This window comes from Pteropus alecto, unplaced genomic scaffold (assembly GCF_000325575.1).
Source record: "Pteropus alecto unplaced genomic scaffold, ASM32557v1 scaffold61, whole genome shotgun sequence".
In the NCBI taxonomy this organism is placed as follows: domain Eukaryota; kingdom Metazoa; phylum Chordata; class Mammalia; order Chiroptera; family Pteropodidae; genus Pteropus; species Pteropus alecto.
In genome coordinates, this window is record NW_006434835.1 from 22,952,552 (window position 1) to 22,975,207 (window position 22,656).

At 41.1% G+C, this 22,656-nt stretch overlaps 1 protein-coding gene across 2 annotated transcripts in view; it reads left to right on the plus strand.

Annotated features, from left to right (window-relative positions):
• The window catches only part of VIT (vitrin), a 94,645-nt gene that overhangs the window by 25,716 nt on the left and 46,273 nt on the right, over positions 1–22,656 (plus strand). For both annotated transcript variants that reach the window (XM_025045760.1, XM_006910385.1), the window contains exons 3-5: positions 7,364–7,426; positions 16,644–16,800; positions 22,007–22,140. In XM_025045760.1, coding sequence (XP_024901528.1) covers positions 7,364–7,426; positions 16,644–16,800; positions 22,007–22,140 — 354 coding nt within the window. The remainder of the gene's footprint in view (positions 1–7,363; positions 7,427–16,643; positions 16,801–22,006; positions 22,141–22,656) is intronic.

The following is a 22,656-nucleotide window of genomic DNA, read 5'->3' on the forward strand; positions in this document are numbered from 1 at the left end:
AGGGAAAGGAAACTCCTATCACAAATTCTCCTCTCGATGCCCTCACTTGTCTGCCTCCCTGGGTCTCTCTCATCTGTCTGCTTGTCTCCATCCCAGGGCCATCCCCCATCACCCTTCCTCGGTACTATGATATCCTCTTTCCCCGAATCCGTACCCCTCTAACTCACTCTCTACCACACCCTGATTAACCTCCCTAACGCCCACTTCTGATCATCACTCTTTTGATTTAAACTCCTCAGTGTTTTCCCATTGTCCTTATAATGGAACCACATCCCTTCCTGATATGGCCCTTACTATCTTCTCCTGCTCTCCTTTCTACCTTAGCGCCCACTCTGACTTCTAGGGACCTGGGAAGTACTAACCTTCGCATTCCCCTGAGGGTCATATCATTTATCACCTCTAAGCCTTTGACCGTGCTGTTCCCTTTCCGGAAATGCTTTTCCTCCCATTCCCAAACCCCCACAAACCTACTGGTCCTCGAAATTTCCCTCTTCCCTCCATTTGATTAGGCCATCTTCCTGTGTGCTTCCTCAGGGGCCTGTATTGAATCCCATAGTGGCTGCATGGCGTTCACCTCACCATTAGTCTGGCTCCCCCTAAAAAGCTGTGTCTTGCTCATTGTTGCATTTCCAGTGCTCAGCATATTTCATAGGCACTCAAGAAATGCTGCTAAATAAATTATTCTCCTGAGGGATGCTCGATTTTTAAGGAAATAGAGTTCAATTCTACAACTGTTATGTTTGGGGCAGCAAATTATGATTAGAGACTGAGTTTGCCTTTTCCAGCAATTTATTTAACACAGGTTCATTGTGCAAACTTCATAAGCCAATAGCATAGAAAATAATGTCTCTTAATAAGCCAATAAAGAAATAACACTCCAAAGTAATGATAGATTAATTACATTATTGTTCCAGGCAAGGAGAGATGAAAGTAATAAAGCCCAAATTTAGATGAGCTGTACTTTCTTATATGAGTAGGCACTAAGGAGAGATGGCTTAGCTGACCGCCAGCAGACTTACAGCTGCCAGTGCAAAAACAAAAGTCACTTGTTGCTGGGGCACGTCTCTAGGAAATGACGGTGCTGGTGTTGGCAGGCAGGATGATCTCCGCAGGGCCACTGAGTGACTTTTGCCACTGACTGTGGAAGAGTACCTCTCCAATTCAGGAGCTAATCCCCCAAGGGTCTTTAAACAGCTGTTTAGGTCAGCAAAGTGTTTCACCAAACTGAAAACTCTGGGATAGTCCTCACAAACTCTCAGTATTTGTAGTTTAAATGTCTCCTTACCATAGTTGCTTCTCCACGTGTTCTTATCAATAATCCTCTAGGAGCCTATCAGCAACTGGGCTGTTGACTGCTTGTCGATGACAAGGAATGAGATGGTGACATCCTAACACAATTTACTTCATTCTTATATTAAAACAACTTCTAAAAACAACCAGTTTTTTGTGTGTGTGTATTTGCCATAAACACATGGATTAAAACAACTTAAATTACAAACACGTGAATTTGAAATCATATCAAGCCACTACATAACACCCAATTCCAGTGTGTAGGTTTTTCCTCCTACAAGCAATTCCTCCAACACCAGCTCAGTGTCCTAAACTTCAACTCAGTCCTGACACTATCTACCTGAAAGTAAAATCAGATTCTAGGTTAAGGGCTCAGTCCTCATAGTCAGATGCCATCCATAAGTCCAGGATGTTACCTGTGCTTCTGACTGACTGGCATAAATCAGAGGTTCTCATGTTCCTCTTGTTGGGTTCAATTAATTTGCTAGAGTGGCTCACAAAAATCAGGAAACCTGTTTACTCACTAGATAACTGATATATTATAAAGAATATTAAAGGAGACAAATCAACAGCCAGATGAAGAGATACATAGAACAAGGTTCTAAACAAAAGGGCTGTTCTCCTGGAGTTTAGGGCTAGCCCAGTGGCACAGAATCATCCTGGTTCCCTAACCTGGAAGTTCTCCAAACCCTATCTTTTTTTTTTTTTTTTTTTTATGGAGGCTTCATTACGTAGGCATGATTGATTAATTCATTGGCCATTGGTGATTGATTCAACCTCCAGCCCCACTCCCCTCTTGGGAAATCAAGGGATGAGAATGAACATTCCAACTCTCAATTCATGGTTGGTTCCCCTGGCAACCAGCTCTTTCATCTTTAGGGGATTCTCAAAAGTCATCTCATTAACATAAATTTAGATGTGGTTGAAAGGGGCTTGTTACCAATTACTCGATACCCGTTTCACTTTTATGGCTCTGAAATGATTTTCAGGAACTGAAGACAAAACACACACACACACACACACACACACACACACACAAATATAAGAAAAGATTCTCCCAATAGTCTTATCACTCAGGAAATTTCAAGGGTTTCAGAAGCTGCAAGCCAGAATTATGGCCAGAACTGCAGCCAGAAGATGAAAATATATATATTTATTATAAATCACAACATCACATAGCTATCCAGTGATGCCCCAAAAGCTCTCTTAGCTAATGTCAATTAATTGTTTAATTAATATATATCAGATCTAGCACGGTTGCTCAGATATATTTAAATTTATGACATAGCAGAGTTTTATGCTGCCCACTATCATTGGAGCACCACGTCTAATCAATGACTGCACTCATGGGGAGCAAGTAGAATGATGAGGCAAAGGCTATGGCCAGCAAACTTGCATTCTACATCTAACTTCTGTCCCCAAAGAACTGTAGCTTTAGCCAAGGTGTAAACCTTGTCCTTGGTTTCTTTTTTATAAAATAAAGGGATGACTTGCAACACTCCAACCAGCTTTAAGATTATACAATTTGAAGCATAATTTTATGATTTATGTGATTATAGACAATGTTGTCCTGTCTTTGCTATGAAGCTCAGATGTATTTGATGTTAGACATTTCATTGAGTATGTAAGACCAAATTAAAGCATGGGGGAAATTTAAACTGCTTTCAAATGATCTGCTTTATAAATGTTTTCAGGAAGGCATTGTGGACTCTGTTAAAGAAAATCAGAGTTGGACAGTGGTTAAAGTAGTAAAAACAGATTTTAATCATAAACTCTTGCAATTAGGGAAAAGAGACCTCAGTACAGAACTGGGCTTGGTTCCAAATACAACAAGGAAAGTGGGGATTTATAGCCAAGGAGGAGGTCACAGGGATCAGTGGATGGAAATTACTAAGAGGAGACATCAAGGGTAGGGGGATTCTTGGTGAAGCAACTTAACGGCCTCCTTGCTAAAGGTAGACCAGAGTGATCAGACATCGAGGGCACAGGATACGCTCTAAACAGGATTCTTGCTGAAACTGGGCAATGCAGGTCCAACAAGGATGGACGCTGAAGCCCAAGGGCAAAGACTAGTTGAGAAGAGGGCTTAGAGGAACCCGACTAAAGTTTGGTCGAGGAGAGAATCCTTGTCAACACCACCGGAGTTAGTATCTTGAGGGGCTCTAAAAGGATCTAACAAGAAATTTATGGGCTAGAATGAGGCATTTCTAGAAAGGTTCCAGAGACACATAATAAGTATTCAGTAAGTACTCACTGATTTGATCATTGATTAGAAGTTTTGGCACTTCAAATCTTTTCTTGAAAGTAAATGGTTTGATTATAACTCATTACTGACAGGAAAACTGGAACACAAGTTCATATTAACCATACCAATGATTTTAGAAAGCACTCTTCGTTATTGTAAGTATATATGATTTCAACATGACCAAATTAAACAACAATTATGTTGACTTTTTCTAATTGTTAAAGAAACATTCTATATAAAGTATAGAATATATGTGAGAAATATATTTTTAAGTGAGAAAAATAGACATATATAACATTATAATTATTCTGCCCACAATCATTGGATTATTAATATTTGGTATATTCGTTCCAGTAATTTCTCTCTACATATAACTTTGTCAGAATCATTCTTAGGATTAGAGCTGAGCATATCTCATTTCATCAAATATCCTTCTACATATCATTTGTAATAAATGCTTAGGATTCCCCTACTTTTGGAACATTTCCAATATTTTATGATTTCCAGATTGCCGTTAGAAATAATGCTGTAATGAACATTTTTTACATAAATCTAGTCTACATCTCTGATTATAACTTGGGACATATTCCTAGGGGTATCCATTCTAAGACAAAAAATATAAATTTTTTAAGGTCATTGAAATACATTCCCAAAGTTTTCCAGAATGACTCTACCTGCTTAGACTCTATAAAGTGACTGGAGCGCCCTGACCCCAAAGCTGTGTCAGGATTAAGTCTAGTCTTGTATTCAATATTTACTAATATGATATAGGAAAACATCTAGCTATTTTGCCTTAGCTTACACTTTTTATCATTAATGAAACTGAACATTGTTTCAAGCTAATTTATTTATATGTTCTCCATCTATAAATTACCTGAGTGATTATTTATTTAAATTGAATTGGAAAACAATTACACCTCAGGTCTCTTCACTGTACTGATGACCACACTAGAGAGTAAGAGAGAGAGAAGTGGGGAAAGTTTTTTATTGGAAAAAGTAATTTCAATGTTTTGAAATTTCAAGCACTACTAGTAAAAGGTGAAAACTCTTCACGTTATTCAAAACTGGAATACTAAATCCTTAACAATTGAGAAGTACTGCAGCATAGCTGGTAAATCATGATTGCCTTGGAACTTTGGTGTCTAGATATAATTTCCTCAAGGCTTCTAGACATGAATGGCCTTGGGAGCCAGATAACTAGCTACTCCTAAAGAAGTGAATGGCTTTCACACCTATGTTTCACTTTGTACTTTGAAGCGAGCATCAGCCATCTCAATGCTCTGACTGGCTTTCTAAGGAAAGGCACACACAAGACTGAATTTTCTCTCACCCAAGTTCAAATGCAATTCACCATTTCTAACGTAGCAAGAGAGGTCTTGAAAGTCTAGCAATGACGACTTGCTCCAGGGCACAAGCGCATTGCAGCCTTACTGACCAGTCCCTTGAGGAGTGATCTCTGCGAAACTTTAATTAACAAGCATCTGAGCTGAGGGGAGGGCCCCTGTGTACCATTGAAAATAATGACTTTATTAACCACTGCTGTAAAAGTGAATCCAGCTATGGTTTTCAGCCAGAGGGTCTTGAGTGAGCAAATGTGAGTGATGGGGTGGTCTTACTGAAATATTTATGGTCCTAATGATACTGAGACTTATAAACCACTTGCCACAGACACACAGGTCCAGGACAGGATTTGGTTTTCCACAAAAATGGATACCCAAACTTATTACTATTTCACTTATACCGTCTACTTACCTCGCATGATTTTTTTCTATATATTTAGTACTTGTTTTTAAAAAATATTCTAGGATTCTAGGTGTTTGTTTTTGTGTATAAAATGAAAATATGGTCTGGGCACAGAATTAAATGACACAGAGACTCTTATAAAAAATTAGACCTCCAGGACACTCACACCCACCCAAACCCCAGAAGTAAATAACACCTAAAAAATGTCCACTTTCATTCTGCTTGGCTAGACTTTTGGTTTTCACTCACTTCTCTTTCATGTTTCTGTTAATACAGGACATGGTATGTCAACTGTCCAAGGTCTCCGCTAATGCCAGTAGTCAAAATTGGGGATAATTCAGTAGCTGCACCATTGGCACAAATTAGCTAGAAAACCAGAAGATACAAAGTTTTCATAACAAACAAACACTGGTGACACTGCCAAATTTTATTTTAAAGATAGTTTCCAATTCGAGAATTCCTAAGTTGATTCCTCCCTAAATCGAGCATCTGTGTTCTGTTAACACACACACACACACACACACACACACACACACACACACACACAAACTAGGAAGTAAAATACCTATTTTGATTATTCTGTTGCCTCATGTTCACCTCCAGACCCAACTCCATCCAGAAAGTGGGTTTCTCAGAAAAATGGCTGAAATGGAGTGAGTTAAAGCAGTACCAGCTTCTGGTGGGTAAGGTGGAAGAATGCCCGGAGAGTAAAGAAGACAAATAGAGAATTGACTAGCCTTTTGAAAACAAAACAAAACAAAACAACAACAGCAACAACAAACCACACTGCTTTTCTGTCTACTGGTAGAATTAGTATAGGTACAGAGAAGTGAGGTTTTTCAGACATCGCTAATAAAAAAAAAATTGCTATTAGAAATTTTCAGAATATATATCAAAATTTTAAGTGGGCATAGCTTTCAGACAAGAAAACCTATTTGGAGATTTATTTTAAGGAAATGATAATGGATCAGTGCGAAGATGGATTTGTTTATGTTAAATTGGAGATTGATTAAATTACACAATACATGCATATAATACAATGCTTTGCAGGCAATTAAAATTATTGTGAGAGTAACATTTAATGACAAAACAAGTTTGCAGAAATAAGTAGAAATAAGTATAAAGTATTGTAAACAGTATGAGCATGATCGAATGTTTGTTTGAAAGTACCCATATGAATAAATTTATACATAGAAAAAAGACTAAAAATAGTTTTGTGTTCATCCATATATTTTATCCTTCTTTTTGTGTTTTTTTTATATTTTTACTACAAAGAATGTGTATTGTTTCGGTAATAAAATCAGTGAATGTTATTTTTTAAAAACACAAGGCCCAAACGGGTAACGCAACTTTAAAATTAAAAAGGATAAAGAGGGCCCCCTTCTTCCCCTATAGTCACGCTTCCTGAAGGAGAGCAGTTTCCAAATGCTGCTTGAGGTTCTGCTCCTGTTTCTGAGAAGGAAGCTCAGCTATCTGCAGTTGACCTCTGTGGGACGCATAATCAGGTGCTGCTAGCTGGGCCACCAGGGCATGCAGGTCACACCACAGACCTGATGACCAGTCTCCCTCTACCTCGCAGTCCCTGTGCTCCTCGTCTCCTTCTCCCAGATGGCCCTCCTCTGGGGCTTTTTACACATCCCCTCCATGCAGCCCTCCCTCTGTCGCACGTGCACGCACACGCACACAGACGCACACGCAGTTCTCTGGCCACGTGGAAACTCAGTGTGGCACAGGGGAAAGAACACAGAAGGGTCTGGGTGCTCATCCTGTCTCTGTCATTCATTCCTGGGACCAAGCTAATCACATTCCCTCCTTTGGAAAATGGAGGTAGTAGGATTGGTGTGTGGAAATTTAAAGACAGCAAAACAAAGGACAGTTATCCAAAAGGTATTTCTGAAAGACCCTTTCAAGAGAGGCTAAATATACAAACAATGCATCTTATTTCCTAATCTTAATATATGGGGAAATTAGTTTCACCAAAGAGAATACTTTAATGTGTGATTGAGGCAAATACAATGGTCAGAGAAAGTGTTTAGTGAAATGATATTAATTAGGCTTTTCTTGTTTGTGTATCTTCTTCTGTAGTTTTGCTGGTGACTGGAATACATTCAAATAAAGAAATGACAAAGATTAAAAGGCCTAAATTCAGTAAGTAAAATTATAATTCCTCACTGATACATGGTTTATGTCTCCCATGTGGAGGGTTGTTACACTTGTTTTTGATAATTTGGAAGGTTGTTTTTGGTTTTGTCCTTTTTCTTATATCAATTACTTTACACTCAGACTAATTAGTAGTGATTCTTATTTATCACCTATCTCACTCCAAAAAGCATTTGAGATAGGAGTCCTGATTTTAGGGTGAAAGATATATGGTTTCACTACACTAGAAAAATTAGAAATACACATACAAAGATGAGGCAACGCTATGTCTCTATGGCTAATCTGGAATAGATATTTTACTGCCATTGAAAGGATGTCTCAATTCCCCATACCAGAAAATTAAGTCTGTCTAATACAAAGGTCCTGCCCACCTTCCAGTACGCCCTGGAATCAGAAGGTAAATCTCACAGGAAAGCTCATGAGGTGTCACGCCCAATCAGTGGAAACAAGGAAAAATAAATTTCATTTTGGGGTGGTATATCAGTTAAGATTAGATAACAGAAAACACAAAATAACAGTTGCTTAAATAAGACAGAAGTTTCTCTCTGTCTCCTGTAAGCACAGTCTGAGCTTTTATAAAAGCTTCACAGTCCTCAAGGACCCAGACTCCTCTGTCTTGTCCTTCCACTTTTCTCAATGTGGTCCCAACTCTTTGTCTAAAATGGCTGCCTCAGCTCCATACCTCATGTTTACATTTCAATCAGTGGGAAGGGATGAAGGGCATATACCCATTCTCTTTAAAGTCCAGAAAGTCAAATACACCTCTTCTACCTAAATACCACTGACCATCATTAAGGGAGGATGGGAAACATCTTGATTTCAAGCATCCACAAGCCTAGCTAAAAGTAAGGGGTTCTATTACTAGAAAAGAAGGGAGAATAGATATTGGGAGGTAACTAGCAGGACAGGACATAGATGGGAAATCTCATACTCAAATGTTGTGAGAACATTGAGGTATCTGGATCTAAATTTGTAGACTTGATGGAAGCTAGAGTTATGGTATGTTTAGAAAGGACCATAAAAGAAAGTCTTCAGATATAGTCAGTGTTCTGTGCTCTCCACAACGGAAACTTCTTCATAGGCATTACATTTAGGTGCCTTGAAATCAGCAAAATGAACAATGTGAGATAAAGAGATTTGCTTCACACAGCATTCTCTTTTTCTTTTGCTCCTTTAAATCCTCCATGTGAGATTTCCATTGAAATGAGACCAAAAGGGCAGCCATCCACAGCCTCCCAGCCTGAAATACTAAAAAGGAATCAGTTGTTTATTTATTCCTGTCAAGACCAAGAGCCAAGAAAATCGGCCCAGGGACAGATGTGTGTTCAAAACAATGATTGGGTTAATATGAAGACAAATGCAAGCCCAAGTGTGAATTCCTTTGGGCTGTTTCTAGTATCTTCATTAACTCATATACAGAAATCATGAAAGGCTCCATGATTACCATGACAACAGTTTTCAGTGACTATGAAAGTCTGTGCTAAATGACCCAAGAGCAAACCTCTTTGAGAGATCTCAAATAGATTGAATTTCTGATATGCTAAATTCTAACCTTATTCTTAAAATCTCCCTAGTGATACAGCACATTTGAATTCATAAGCGCATAAGGCCTTTCCTCTAATTAGAAACTCTGGCACAATCATTAAATAAGAGGGGGAAAGAGACAATGAAAGTAATAGGATATTCCCAAACCATGGCAATATCAGATTCTTTACCTCAGGAGTATTTCCAAATTATAGTCTATAGCTTGAGGCCAAAGTAGTTTTCATTTTTTCTACTCAACACTGTCAATCTGCCGCTGGGGTAGGCGACTAATGGCAAGGGAGGCACATCATTTATTCACCTGACAAGCATTTATTAGGTGCCAGCCAAGTACCAAGTACTGTGTTTGACACCCAGCTGCATCAGCAATGAAGACTCAGTCTATATCCTCACAGAGCTCAAAATCGAGGAAGGAAGAAAGACAAGTCGCCAGGCAACTATGATGTCTTATGTTGGTGCTAGGACTCAGGAGCTTAAGGTACACTGAGAATATGGAGAAGCAGCTGTGTAGCTGTGAGGGCTTCCTGGAGGAAGTAACATACCTATACTGATATCCGAAGGCCAAATAGGGACCTGCCAGGCAAAGATGAGGAGGAAGGAGTGTTACAAGCAGTGAAAAAACAGCATGCCCAAGTCTTAAAGAGTAGGAAGTGCTAAAAATAGCTAAATATGACTGAAATATAAAGCAGGAAGTGAATGTATTGAGTTGAGATGGAGGGATAAATAGGCACTGGATCCTGAAGAGCTTTGTTACTGTGGCCAGGAATCTGGACTTCAGCATGAAGGCAACAGGGAATATCTCAGTGCAGGTAAGTTTGGTTGCAGTTAGCAGAAATCCAAGGCCAATTTGCTTAAGCAAAGAAAGGAGATTTGGGCAGGACATGGGGTAGCTTGCAGAACCCAAGGCAGGAACAGCAGCCTCTGTTTCTCTCTGTATCCTCCCTGTCCCGCCCAGATCAGGTCTCTCAGATCTGATCTCAAATTCCTGCGGGAGGTAATCTAATTGCATCAGCCTAGGTTGGCACAGTGTTTCTCACAGAAATGTACAGTGGATAGGGTTGTGTTAGGGAAATAAAATAATCCCGTCAACAAAAAAAAACCTTTTGAATCCAAAATATCAAAAAAGAAGAAAGAAGACACAATTTATCAGTGAGTAAGTATTACAGATTTACCTGCATGTACGGTTTGGATGAGAGTGTCTACCAAGTATTGCAAACAGATTTATGCAGTAAAGTAGAAGATAGAATCTCTGTGTGATTCTGATGCCCAATAAAATTTGAGAAGTGGTGGACTAGAGAGGGAACCGAGATCAGAGCGGCTTGAAGATAGGAATGTGAACTCACCACATTCAGTGTCCTCTGACCACTCTTCTAACCAACTCTCAATATTCATCAGTGTTTGTTCAAGAATAAAAGTCCTCACCACTCAGAGAAGCGAGGGTAAAATAACGAGGAGGCAGTTTGAGAGTGCTGGTCAACAGATGATTCATTGACCCCTACTACACATGTGCCACTGCTCTTGACTCTTGAGGATCTCGTGCCCAAGATACGGTGCCAACAAGTTGGCAGAGCCAGATCTGAAACTCAGGTCCACGTGAGATTCAACCCCAGACAATTTCCCAATACTCCCTCCCAAGTGAGCCAGAACTAAGGAATGAAGTCCCTATTGCCTCGAGGCAGATGAAGGTGTTGAAAGATCAAGGGCTAACCAAGCAGGAAATAAAGTAAAAGAGATGCAAGGAAAATGGGAAAAAGAAGAACCGGGATGAGTATCTTCCCTTGGCTTGTCCTGAGACCATGTGCCATACCAGTGCCATCTATTCTGTCTACGCAGAGCATCACTGTTGTTTTGGGTCATTGTCTCTTTCTCTCCTCCCTACTTCCTCTTCTCTTTTATTTCTTTTCCTTGTCATCGTCTCTTCCCTCTTTCCACTTCTTTGGTCTGCTCATGGCCCCCAGTGATCCTCACGGGCATTGTTTATCTCCACTGGGAGCCCTTTGGTCCTGGAAGGTAGTATATGTTGAAAATAACCCCGCATGGGGGTTTTACAAAGAGGAAAGCAAAGATGAAAATAAATGGAATGCATTCTTACAGCTCTACTCCTCCCACTCATGTATGACTATTCATTACTGGCTAATATTTTGCTTTCACCTACACAGTTGTATTGAGTACAGTTTTACTCTGCCACACTTGACTTATCACATCACCTTATTTTCTAAATCAAATCTAGTCTGACTGCAAACTGCCAATTGCCAGGGACTAAGAAAGTCAAATTCCACCATGACAGGAACTTCCTTCTTCCCTGGATGCCTTGTGCAGTCTAGAGCATTCAGGGAGGTCCCCTGCACTGCTCAGTGTCTAAGCCTGTGTTATCTCTGGATGTCGGGCAAGTCCATTGTTTCCTAAAGGATGAGATCTCGGCAGACGTGGGGAAGCCCCATGCCTAAAGTTTCCACCCCAAGGGGTACCACACCAGGCACTGCCTTTGAAAGCTCAGCCTCTAACCCAGGCAGGCTCTTCAAGAAATTTCTTCTGAAAAGAATATTGTATAGTCCTGAAGAGTTCTAGTAAAAAACAACTATCAATATCTTGGTAAACTATTAATTTGTCTAGTGCCCATGTGATTTGACCCCTGCTTACCTCCCAAAACTTATCATAGATCTCTCCCTCTCTCTCTCACTTACTGTGCTTCAGGCACACTGGCCTTCTTCATGTTCTTCAAACCACCAACCTCGTTCTCACAGCTGAGTTTTTTGCCCTGGCTCTTCCTTCAGCTTGGAAGGTCCTTCTTCCAGGCCTTTACTGGCTGTCATCTTTTCCTCATCCAAATAACAGTGTTAAGAGATTAAGTACAGAGGACTTTAGGGGGCAAATCCTTAGGGCCTTATAAGCCATCTTAAGGAGCTTGGACATTATCCTAAGGGCAATTGAAAGCTAATGAGGGGTTTTAAACAGGAGAATCATGAAATACGATTACATTTTTTAAAGCATCACACTGGCTATTCAATGTAGAAAGGGCTGGGGCAAAGAATGTACAACGTGAGAGGAAGAAGACAAGATAGGAAGCTATCGTGTTAACTGTCCAGACATGTCAGTGACATGGACCACGGTGGAAGTAGAGAGAAATAGCAGATTTGGAAATAAAACTAACAGGACTTGCTAATGGATTGGTTTCATTCATTCAATCATTCAGCAGACATTCTGTCGCGTAAACCAAACCGACAAAAATCCCTACCCTCATGGAGTATATATTCTAGTAGATGAGCGAAGATATAAATGAAACATCGAAAAAGTATCAGAATTTAAACAGATAAGGAAAAAGCACTCTAGGTGTGAGAAATGATACAAGCCAAGTCTGCAAAATAAGATTTATTTGAAAAGTACTAGGGATAGTAGTGGCAAACCCAGACGTTCCATAGAGGGGACTCTGGAAAAGCCTTAAGGATTTTGGAATTTTTCGTGAAAGCAGCAAAAAAGCTACTGATAATTTTTGACCAAAGATTCAATTTTAGTCGAATCGAAAGTGATCAAAGACTGCTTAAGAAAAATGGAAAAGCATGCTCTGCGAAAAGTCCCTACAAAGGAAGAATTAACGTGATCTGATCACTGGGTATCGAGATCAAAGAGAAGGAAGCATGCATCTTCTAATTTTATTTAATGGTCATTTTTGCTTTGTTAAGCTAACTTTTTTGCATAATTCTCTTAAAATAGGATTTTACTCTAGTTGAATATCACAGTCCAACAAAATCAGTTAATATCAAAACTGTTTATGCATAAGTGCTTGTATGTCATAATAATTCTTCCTCATTAACATCCAGGAGGCAAATGTACATACAGTGGCCTTTTCGAATTGATTAGGAAATTTATTTTCCAGAAGCAATGTGGCTTGCCTGGGATCATTGAAATGATGAATGGCAAAATAAGAGCTAGAGTATACAGTTTCATTTGGCTTGCTACATCATTGGCTGATTGTATGTGACACTGCCCAATAATCACTCTGTTATAAGACCAGGCAGAAAACCCAACCCAGAACAAACATTTGCAGTTCTGCTTCTATGATTCCAATATTGCATGAAAATGGTGGCTGAGATAGTACCAGTTTTGCCCAGGAACTCTCTGAGATAAATACGGCAGACACAGTGCCTCGGTGAGCAGCATCTATAGGTTATCCTACAGTTCTAAGCATCTGGGTTGCAAGTGGTTCTTTTCTTTTCCCTGTGGCTGGTGCCAAGAGCCTCTGAGAAGAAATCCTTGGTGGATTCTGAGAGACACCAACGTGAGCTCTATCATAAAAGTGACATTGACCATGGGAAGGCAAGGTAACCTCAAGGGATCACGTGAGGGAGAAGCAGAGCAGATGGCCAAGGAACAGGTCTCTGTGCAAAGGTTCTATCACAGTAGTTCTAGCTTTTCCAGGATTTCTGTGACTTCAGCCCAGGGTTCCCTCACTGCCACCAGCACTGTCCACTCAGGAATGAATGGGAAAGTCTCTCTTGCTTTTTCTAAATGTTCCTGGTGGTAAACCATTTTATGGCTTCTGAAAAGTTCTCACCTGAAGTTAATAGTGGGGACACAGCACCCCACCCAGTGCCCAACTCTCTGTTTGGCATTTGCCAAATGTCTTCCTACTCCCTTCAGACCTAAAAATGATACTTCATGAACTGCCTTAATTTTATCCTCTTAAAGAAGTCTTATTTCTGCACTTTTGAGATAAAACCCAGAGAAGGAGGAAGGGAGATATGAAAATGAGCCGAAGCACCAAAAGAGAAAGAAAGAGAAAAGGAAAGCCTAAGCTGTAAGATGGAGTAGCTCAAAGCTATTCAGAGGAAATGCAAACATAAATCATTTAATTTGGGCCTTAAGTAGATTGACGTAAGATTCTTGGAAGGTTACAAGACAACAAAGTATTTCACAAATAACTGTAAATAAATAAACTGGCTTCCGTATACTCAAAGAAGAGCTGTCAAAAAGATGCCAATGGCTGCTTCTTCCTGGCTGGATTTAGACATTATATTTCCAGTGTTTGGGGCAATTTCTCTGACAATTTTAATTAGCTCACTCTCTCCAGTTTGATATTCTGTACAAATTTAACAAATATTTGACCTTTAACCTCACTTTGCCATCACACTGTTTTTCCAAAGTACGTAAGCGTATGCACTTGGTTTCATTTCACCTTCCTCCCATCCCCTGTGGGACAAGTTGATCCACCAATTTTGCTAATTCAGAAGGTGCAGATAAAGCAGATCTTATTTTAGTTACTTCTCAGGCCTCTGTAAAAGCAAGACAAAACAAACAAAAACACAAATGCTCCTTAGAGGAAAGGGAGGGGAAAGTGATTAGCAGGAAGAAAATATTCCCATGTGACATTTCTCTCCTTGTCTTTTTAAATCAACTATTTTCATGGAAAATCCTACTGCATGTGCTGTGTGCACCCTGCAGGCTTTCAATAGGTTTAATTACTGTATAATGCTCATGCAGTCAGCTTCTAGATATGGCCACTTACTCAACTCCAAAAGATTCAGGCTGTCTTGCCAGGAGATCCACAATCTTAGGGAGCCAAAGTTACATCCAAATTGAGCCCTAGTTCACAGAGCTTGTTCCTTCCTATTTCAAATAACTAAGAACCAAGAAGGAATGCTTTCTTTTCTTTTCTTTTCTTTTTTTTTTCCATCTAAGGGAGGAGATACACTTGGGAGTGGGGAAGCAATCTGCAGAAAGGAGAACTAAACACATTCAGTTACACCCAGAGACCTAACAATTAACTAATTTAAGGAGAGACTGGCATCTTCAGCCTCCAAACTGCCTTTCAAAAAAAATAAAAAACTAAGAAACTCTAAGACTCAAAATAGCAAATGCAGCCTTGAGCATCAGGATTTAAAAGAATGAAAGACAAAAAGAAAATAACTTTGGAGAGGAGGCAACCTGTGGTAGGGAGAATGAAACCACAAAACTGTTTTAAGCACAGTGCTCCACTTCTTAATGTAGACCACAAATTGTTTTAGCCTGTGATCACACTCAGCCTCTGGGCTCCCAGGAAGACTTCCATGCTGGCTCAGCCCAGAGCGGCATAGATTATCTGGGAGGGGTGTTTTAGAAAAGAGCAGGACCTCTAACTTCAGTTTTCTCCAGTCTGAATGAAATGCAACTCTGCTCCACTCAGGTATATAAGGGTTAAAATAAAAAGTGTGCGTTTTGGATACAGCTGGAAGCCATTAGCAACTCTAAGACCATCTCAGTAACCCAGTTAGAGGGTGGGTGGCCTGGCAGAGATCCTGAATCCATGTAATCACAGACCCTTAGCACTGGGCGGGGCTTTACTTCTACCTCCCACCCAATGTGGAAATCCCCTCTTCAACTCTTCGGGTCTCTTGCTTGCATACTTCCAGCCCATTCACTGCTCATGAGGCAATCCATTCCTTCCAATGGGCAACTTCAATTACTAGGAATTGCTTGGCCAAATTGCCTCCCCATTCTCTAGTTCTAACACTGCCCTCTGGTGTTATAGCACACAACAGTCCTACTTATGAAGGCAACTGTTATTTGCCTCCAAATTCTCTCCTTCTTATGGCCAAAGAACCCATTTCTGCCAGCCATCCCTCACATCTGGGGGTTTCCAGACCCCTTCTGAGCCTGCTTCCTCTATGAACTGTCCTCATGCTTCAGAGTCCCTCTGAAGAATGGGGTCCAGAATGGAGTACATTTCCAGTTCAAAGGACACCCACATAGTATTATCTGGGAGACCTTTTCCTTCAGGAGTTTTTGAGGGAAATTTTTTGCAGGGAAGAGGCAGCCGCATTTCCTTGCAGGTACTGCCACTAGAGCATCTACCCACCTCATCCCTGGGCTAGCTTTCAGCTCCAGACGACTCCAGACATCTGCTATCCTGGACAGTACTAGCCTTGCAATTTCAGTCACAAAGCCAAAATGGAGGAAGGAATAAGAATGAATGAGCTTTCCCTGGGTATTCAGCAGGGGAGTTCCCAACCTTCCACCAAGTATTGAGGCAGATGAGAAAAGATCACTCCCACTTGAGTCTGGATCTAGGAGCCAACCTCTAGGACCAAGACCACTGTTCAAAAATCTTCCATTGCATCCCACATCCCCACAGAACACAGGTACTCAAGCTTCCTCCATCTAATCCTGCCCTGCCAATCCCCTTCCTCCCACCAGGCTCCAGTGCAGGACCTCTGGGGCAGCAGGCCAACCTTGTCCTGGCCAGTCCTGACCCCAACATCTATGCTCCCTTGTTTGCCTATCCACCTGTAAGGTTGTCTGAGAGTTCTCTCTTTTCCTGGACCAGCTCCAGAGCATCTGAAACACCAGGGCTCTCTGGCCATTGACTCAAGATGATATTTCTGGCCACTGGAGGTGGGTCTTCTCCCACAGCTCTCATCTTCAATTATTTCATTGTTCATTTAAACACAGGAATGAGCCCTTTGTTTTTGCTCTCGGCAGTTAACTTCAATGGTTGGTCATTGTTGTTCTTTTGGACTGAGGAATATCCTAATTACATCTTTGCTTTCATTATATGGAGGAGATTTAGTGGCATCTGAGGCTCTGGCTTTTAGAGATTAAATAAATAAACAGTTATGATCTAACAGAGTCATCCCATATATAAGCTTAAACCACAAGGTATAATTTTGAGCTCATTTTGCATTCCCAGATGTGCCTCAGATCAACTGTGATGTCAAAGCTGGAAAGATAATCAATCCTGAGTTCGTTGTGAAATGTCCGGCAGGGTGCCAAGACCCCAAATACCACGTTTATGGCACAGATGTCTATGCATCCTACTCCAGCGTGTGTGCCGCTGCTGTTCACAGGTGGGTAGCTCTGAGCTACTTAAGAACTAGCAATCAGGGTGGGGGTGGGGAGCCCCAGTGCAGGGCTGCCTGATTTAACAAAAATGTACAAATTTGATTGAGCACCCTATATTTCTTCTGGCACCCCTGGTCCATGGAATTGCACAGAAGTGGTGCACGGTCCTGGGTCTCCTTTCACAGCACTCTGTGGAAAGGAGGACTGACTTCTCTTGGCACCTTAACAAGGGTGGGAGGAGAATTCTACTCTTGCATGTTTATGGCAAGGAAACCAAAGTCCTTGAGGACGTAAAGAATTTTTTTTGTTGTTCCTGTATGTGCTGAGTAAGGAAATAATAGGGACCTGACTAAGACAGGCCCAGAAGATTGGAGAAGAAATGTCACAGCTATGGTGATCACCTGAGACAAATGGAACAGGAAGAGTGAGCAGGAGGGTGAAAGGTGGTACTGCTTGGTCAGCTGTTGGTTTGGGATCCAGGAAAGAGAACAGGAGGCATGACATGCTTTAGACTAAGTCACTATCTAAACGAGAAGAGGCAAAAGTGACCTTCACAGAATTCTCATGCCTCTTTGTCTTAGGCTTGGAGTCAAACATAGGAAATGCGTGTTTACTTAATAAGCCTTAATAAGCCTTCTTTGATAACAAGGCTAACATGTATGCATCAAGTGCGTTACCTATGTTATCTTATCTAACCCTCACGATTGCCCTCTGTGTACCTACTACTGTTATTCACATCTTGAAGATGAAGAGGTCGAATAGCTTTTCTAAAGCCACACTATTAAAACTTAGTGTCAGAGTAGGAACTCAAACCCAAGTCCAGCACTCGTGCTCCTAACCAACATCCAGCACTGCTTTGAGACATGGCTCCTGAGTCATTGCTCAGCTACCGGATACTGGATGGAGTCTCTGAAATATTCAGGCTTCTGGTATCTTTTTCCTTTACATCAGTCAGTTGATTATTCAGTTATATCTTTGCCAGAGAGAGGGGAGAAGGTATAAAATTCATTCCCTTTCAAGGTGTCTAGCCAATATCTTCTCTGAAATTTGGAGAGGCAGTGAGAAAAAAAATCTATGTATAAAATAAGACTTAAGAATTACTAGTAGATTTTCTTGGCCATACCCTTCTTTTCCCTATCACTGACCTAAATGGTTTTTCAACAGGAGCAGAGTTACGAAGGCTCTATTAAAGATAAGTAATGGAATATGAAAGAAAAACATTAAATGTCGTTTCTTAACTCTACTATGGAATTAAAATATTTTGCTTTTGCTCTGAAATCAATTTCATGCAGAAAAGAAAGGGGTATACAAATCTACACACATATGCATGTGCATGCCTCCCACACATACTTGTACACATGTGCATGCTCACATACATCCTTGCACACATATGTGCTTGCCCAGACAGCTCCATCACATCACACAGACTTCTCCCCAGTCTGTGTCTGTGCAGACACTGACGTCTGCTGCAGAGGCTGAGTCTGTCTTAAAGTTGCCTGTTTTTTTTCCAACTGTGATTAGAGATGGTTGGCACTTGCTTCCTTTGGCACTTGCTGGCACTCTCTTGCCTGTCTATGTTTCCTGTGCAGGACAGAGGCACCTGAGTTAATTTGATCTCACCAAAGATGTCATCATAATGACAGTAATTCCTACACTATGATTCTCTCCTTCTAGCATCATCTCAAGATGATGTAAGACTCGTTAGCATTCCCATTTATTAGAAGAGAAGCTGAGGCATAGGGAAGTTAATTAAATTGCTAGTTAGTTGTACATTCAGGATCAGAACTCATGTCCATTGACTTCCAGCCCAGAGCCTAGATAACACATTTACATACGAATAAGCGGTCCCAGCACTGTACAAAGTGAGGATGTGTCGGGGACCTGGACTTTGGAGCGCTAAGAGCTGGCAAAGGCTTTATGATAGATGGACACACCTCTGCGGAGAAAATAAGGGCATTGACAAGGATCCGGACTCAGCAATTCCAACAGCTGGGTTGGAGTCTAGTAACTTGCTGGGAGGAATACAGATAAGAGTTACAGAGTCAGAGGAGGAGAGCTTGAATGTTTCAAAAAAACGAGATTTGCTACTTGAACAGTGTAGTGCCATTGTAGCTTCCTGGACCGGTGTCTGAAAGAACAGGAAAGAAATATCACTCTCCATGGGGAGGATGACTAGAGGTCTTCAGCAAAAACAGAGAGGAATTTTGAATACTGTCTGTTGCATTTTTCACAACGGAGTCTGTTTTCAGAAGGCAGAATTTAAGAAAGAGAACATAAATAGAAAGTGTGCGTGGAACCTCCTGTCATTGTCCTAACAGAGCCCCCCACAGTCAGAACTGGGAAGCTAGAGAGAGCATGCTATGGTTTAGACAATCAGATTTAATATTCAGCTTAAAGGATTGAATACTCATACAATACACCATAATCAGATGTCTTATGAGTGATTCCCTTGAGCCTTTCAAACCAAAGGGATAACGAACATATGAGACATCATGTTTTGGCTCAGTCTCGTCCTGAACTAACCTCTGTATTTAAAGTGGGACCAAGTGCTGGGGGGAGTGGGAAGGGCTCTGCGATGGGCCAGTAAAGAGGCCATCTCCATGCAGAGCAGTCTTCCGCTAATTTCTGACCAGATGCCCTCCTGGAAATGGCAGTAATTCAAAAGGGCAGCAAGTCTCTTACCTCTGAGCCAAGAAGCTCACTCTCAGTTTATCCCAGTCCTCTGCAACCAGGGTCAGAAGGAGGTAAACCCCAAGGCCATGTTCAGCCTCATGCAGGATGTCTGAGAAACACTAAGAAATAGAATTGGATTTGCTCTTTCGGAGAATATATGTGAAGTACCACCAATTGAGGAAGGGTGCAAATGAGGTCATATTTATAGAAGTTCTCCAAATTACCATGGCTCTTCCCCCATATGGTTCATAAGTGGAACCACATCCTCTTTCGGACTCTCTCCCTCCTCCAGTTATCACCTATGATGGTGGAGTGTCTGGTGCATTTTCCTCCTTGGACTGCTGACCTCTCCACAGTCTGTCCTTCTCTAGATGTCTGGGAACATCCACATCCTCTAGTTAAGTCCACAAGATGAAGCTTCACTCTCTTCTGCGAGCAGAACATCTCATGGGAACACAATAGGCCTTAATCTGCCCCTTTCCCAAAGTCTGGGTTTTCAGTCTTACAAAACCCTCACCAAGGATATCAGCAGCCCAGTGCAGCGTGATAACCCCCTGGGCCCTCCCCATTCCCTTCAAACAGCCCGAGGGAAGCTCAGCGCAGCCTCCCCTGACTCTTCCCTCATTCTGAGTAGCAGCTACAGCGCTTCTCGTAAACAAGAGCAAGTGTGTGCTCGTACACACCCGTTTCCTCAATATGACGGACTATAAATCCGAGGGCAGAATAATTTCTCTAGGGGAAAACAAAAGGGAGAGAGTTATGTTTATTTTCCCCATTAATTATAAGGGACCATGGGATAATTACTTTTCAATAATTAGAACTCTCACCCTACACCAGTGGAATACTGGTAAATGTTTAACAACTGGCTCTTCAAAAAAGTTGGGGTTGCTGATTTACCAATTTTTGTGGTACAAATACTCCCACCATAGCTAACTTCAAGATGTCAATGTGCAATGAATCCTCTTGCACAGTCCTAAAAGCTTAACAATTGGCTTTCGAAAGCCAGTATGAGCAGAGCCCGCACACCACCGGTGGGCCTTCTGATATGGATCCATAAAACATTTTCCTTTCCATAAGAAAATTTCCAATCTAGTTGAGAGATAAAATTTACTCAAGAAATTTTTAGGAAATAGCACAAGACCAAATAAAATCAGAGTCTCAGTCATGAGACAGGATTTTAAGGTGTTGCTAGGAAGGGGCCTAGCAAATTTGTGTCTGAATCTCCATGGAGAAGGTGTTAAGGACACGTGACACAGCCTAGTCAGGCAGAAGTAGAAAACAGGTTCTCCAAAGCAAAAAAGAGCAGAATGAACAGAGACACGTGAGTAAGAATCATGTAGTCCGTCAGGGATGCTGAGACCAGCCTGGCTGCAGCTGGGAGAAGTGAGAGTTTCTGATTCTGAGAGTTTCTGAGAGAAGAGAAAGCAGAGTTGCAAAGATGTGAGGGAACAATGAGCAGTTAGTGTCAGGAGGTACCTGTGCTTTTGAATCCTCAGAGACAACTATGACCAAGGGGGACAAACCCAGGATTCCCAGTCAGTTAGTCTTGGGTTCAAATCACAGCCTTGCAATTTACTTGTTACAAAATTTGGAGTGAGTCGCCTGACTTGTCCAAGCCTGTTTCCATGAACTGGGAGCGGCATTCCCTCCACTCCACGACTCAGGTTTACGGAGAGGGCCCAGGGAGATGCCATACGTGGGAATGATTTTAAAGCAATTCACTGGTTTACATGTCAAGTATTATTATCCCTTTTTTTCCTTCTGGGTCATTGAGAAGTTGCGCATTGAAAGTTGTTGACTCACCATAAAGGTGAGAGAGCAGGAAATGGCGACTCTTATTTCTGGAGGGAAGGAAGGGTGTCGATGGGAACAATCTAAGTATGTTTTTAGCTCCTCCGCGCCATAAATTACAGATACCCAAAGGAGCCGTTTCAGCCTCTGTGGTGAGGAAATGACAATATGAAAGTGATATTTAGGAACCAGAATGGAGCCCCTGCCTCACATAAAAGGAAAGAGGTAGATATTTCAGTTACTGTCATGTCAGGATCTAAAACCTTCAAAATCCTATAAATTAAAGAAACAGTTTCAGTCTTTGGGGGCTCATTTTAATCAGTTTAATTTAACTGTACACCTTCCTTCCTGGGCCCAAACAAAAGGAATAATTTGCTTTTTAAAGTGTCATATCACCCTTTGAAATAACTGGAATCATTCAGTGATGTCACAAAACCAAATTGGAAATTGTCGGGAAAGAGGTTTTTCTTAAAAGAACGAGTGGGAATAAGGAAATGAAGGATGGTGACAAAGAGAAATTCCTGACTGAGCAATCAGGTTCTGTAAGAAGCAAAAGAATGACATCTGAACTGGGAGATCAGATGCTGGGCCATGAGAAGGAGGGGTGGGCTGCAGGTCAAGGTGAAACCTTTTCTTAATCATCTTTCATATGTTTATATAAAGATGGAGGCTGGTTGGATAGTCTGTCGATCACGTCAAACAAAATTTTTCTGCTCTTCAAAGAAAAAAATTTTTTTCTCTTTATAGTGGTGTGCTTGATAATTCAGGAGGGAAAATACTTGTTCGGAAAGTAGCTGGACAGTCTGGCTATAAAGGGAGTTATTCCAACGGCGTCCAGTCCCTGTCCCTCCCACGGTGGCGAGAATCCTTCATCATCTCAGGTAAGCCCGAACACTGGGGAAATGTCCTGCTACACAAGGGCACTTGGGTCAAGTGACCTCACAGGATGAAATGTGTTCTTTTGAATGTGCTGTTAGTTTTAATTTATGGCCCACCTCACTTCATAAAAGTCTGAAGCATTAGTTCTTCTGATAATTAGGATCGTGAAACAATGAATTATAATTATAGCGATAAATCACTACCAAGTCTAGAAATATTAAAAGGCTCCAATTACTCATTTTAAACACACTGCAGCTATCTGTAAGTCCAATCAAACTTTCTAATTAAGTGAATTACATTTAATAACTTGGGTTTTTGAAATACTCCTTTTGTTAGGCTCAATGAGTCTCATTTCTAGAATCTCATTCCTCGAGATTTCTGGGAAATGAACAGATAGAGACATAGGCTCTTGGAGAACCGAGCTACAATTTTGAGATTTCTTTTTATTTAATAATTGTTTCACTAGTCAATCAGTTCTATCTAGCTCCATAGGATTTTTGTAGATAATTATTTTTACT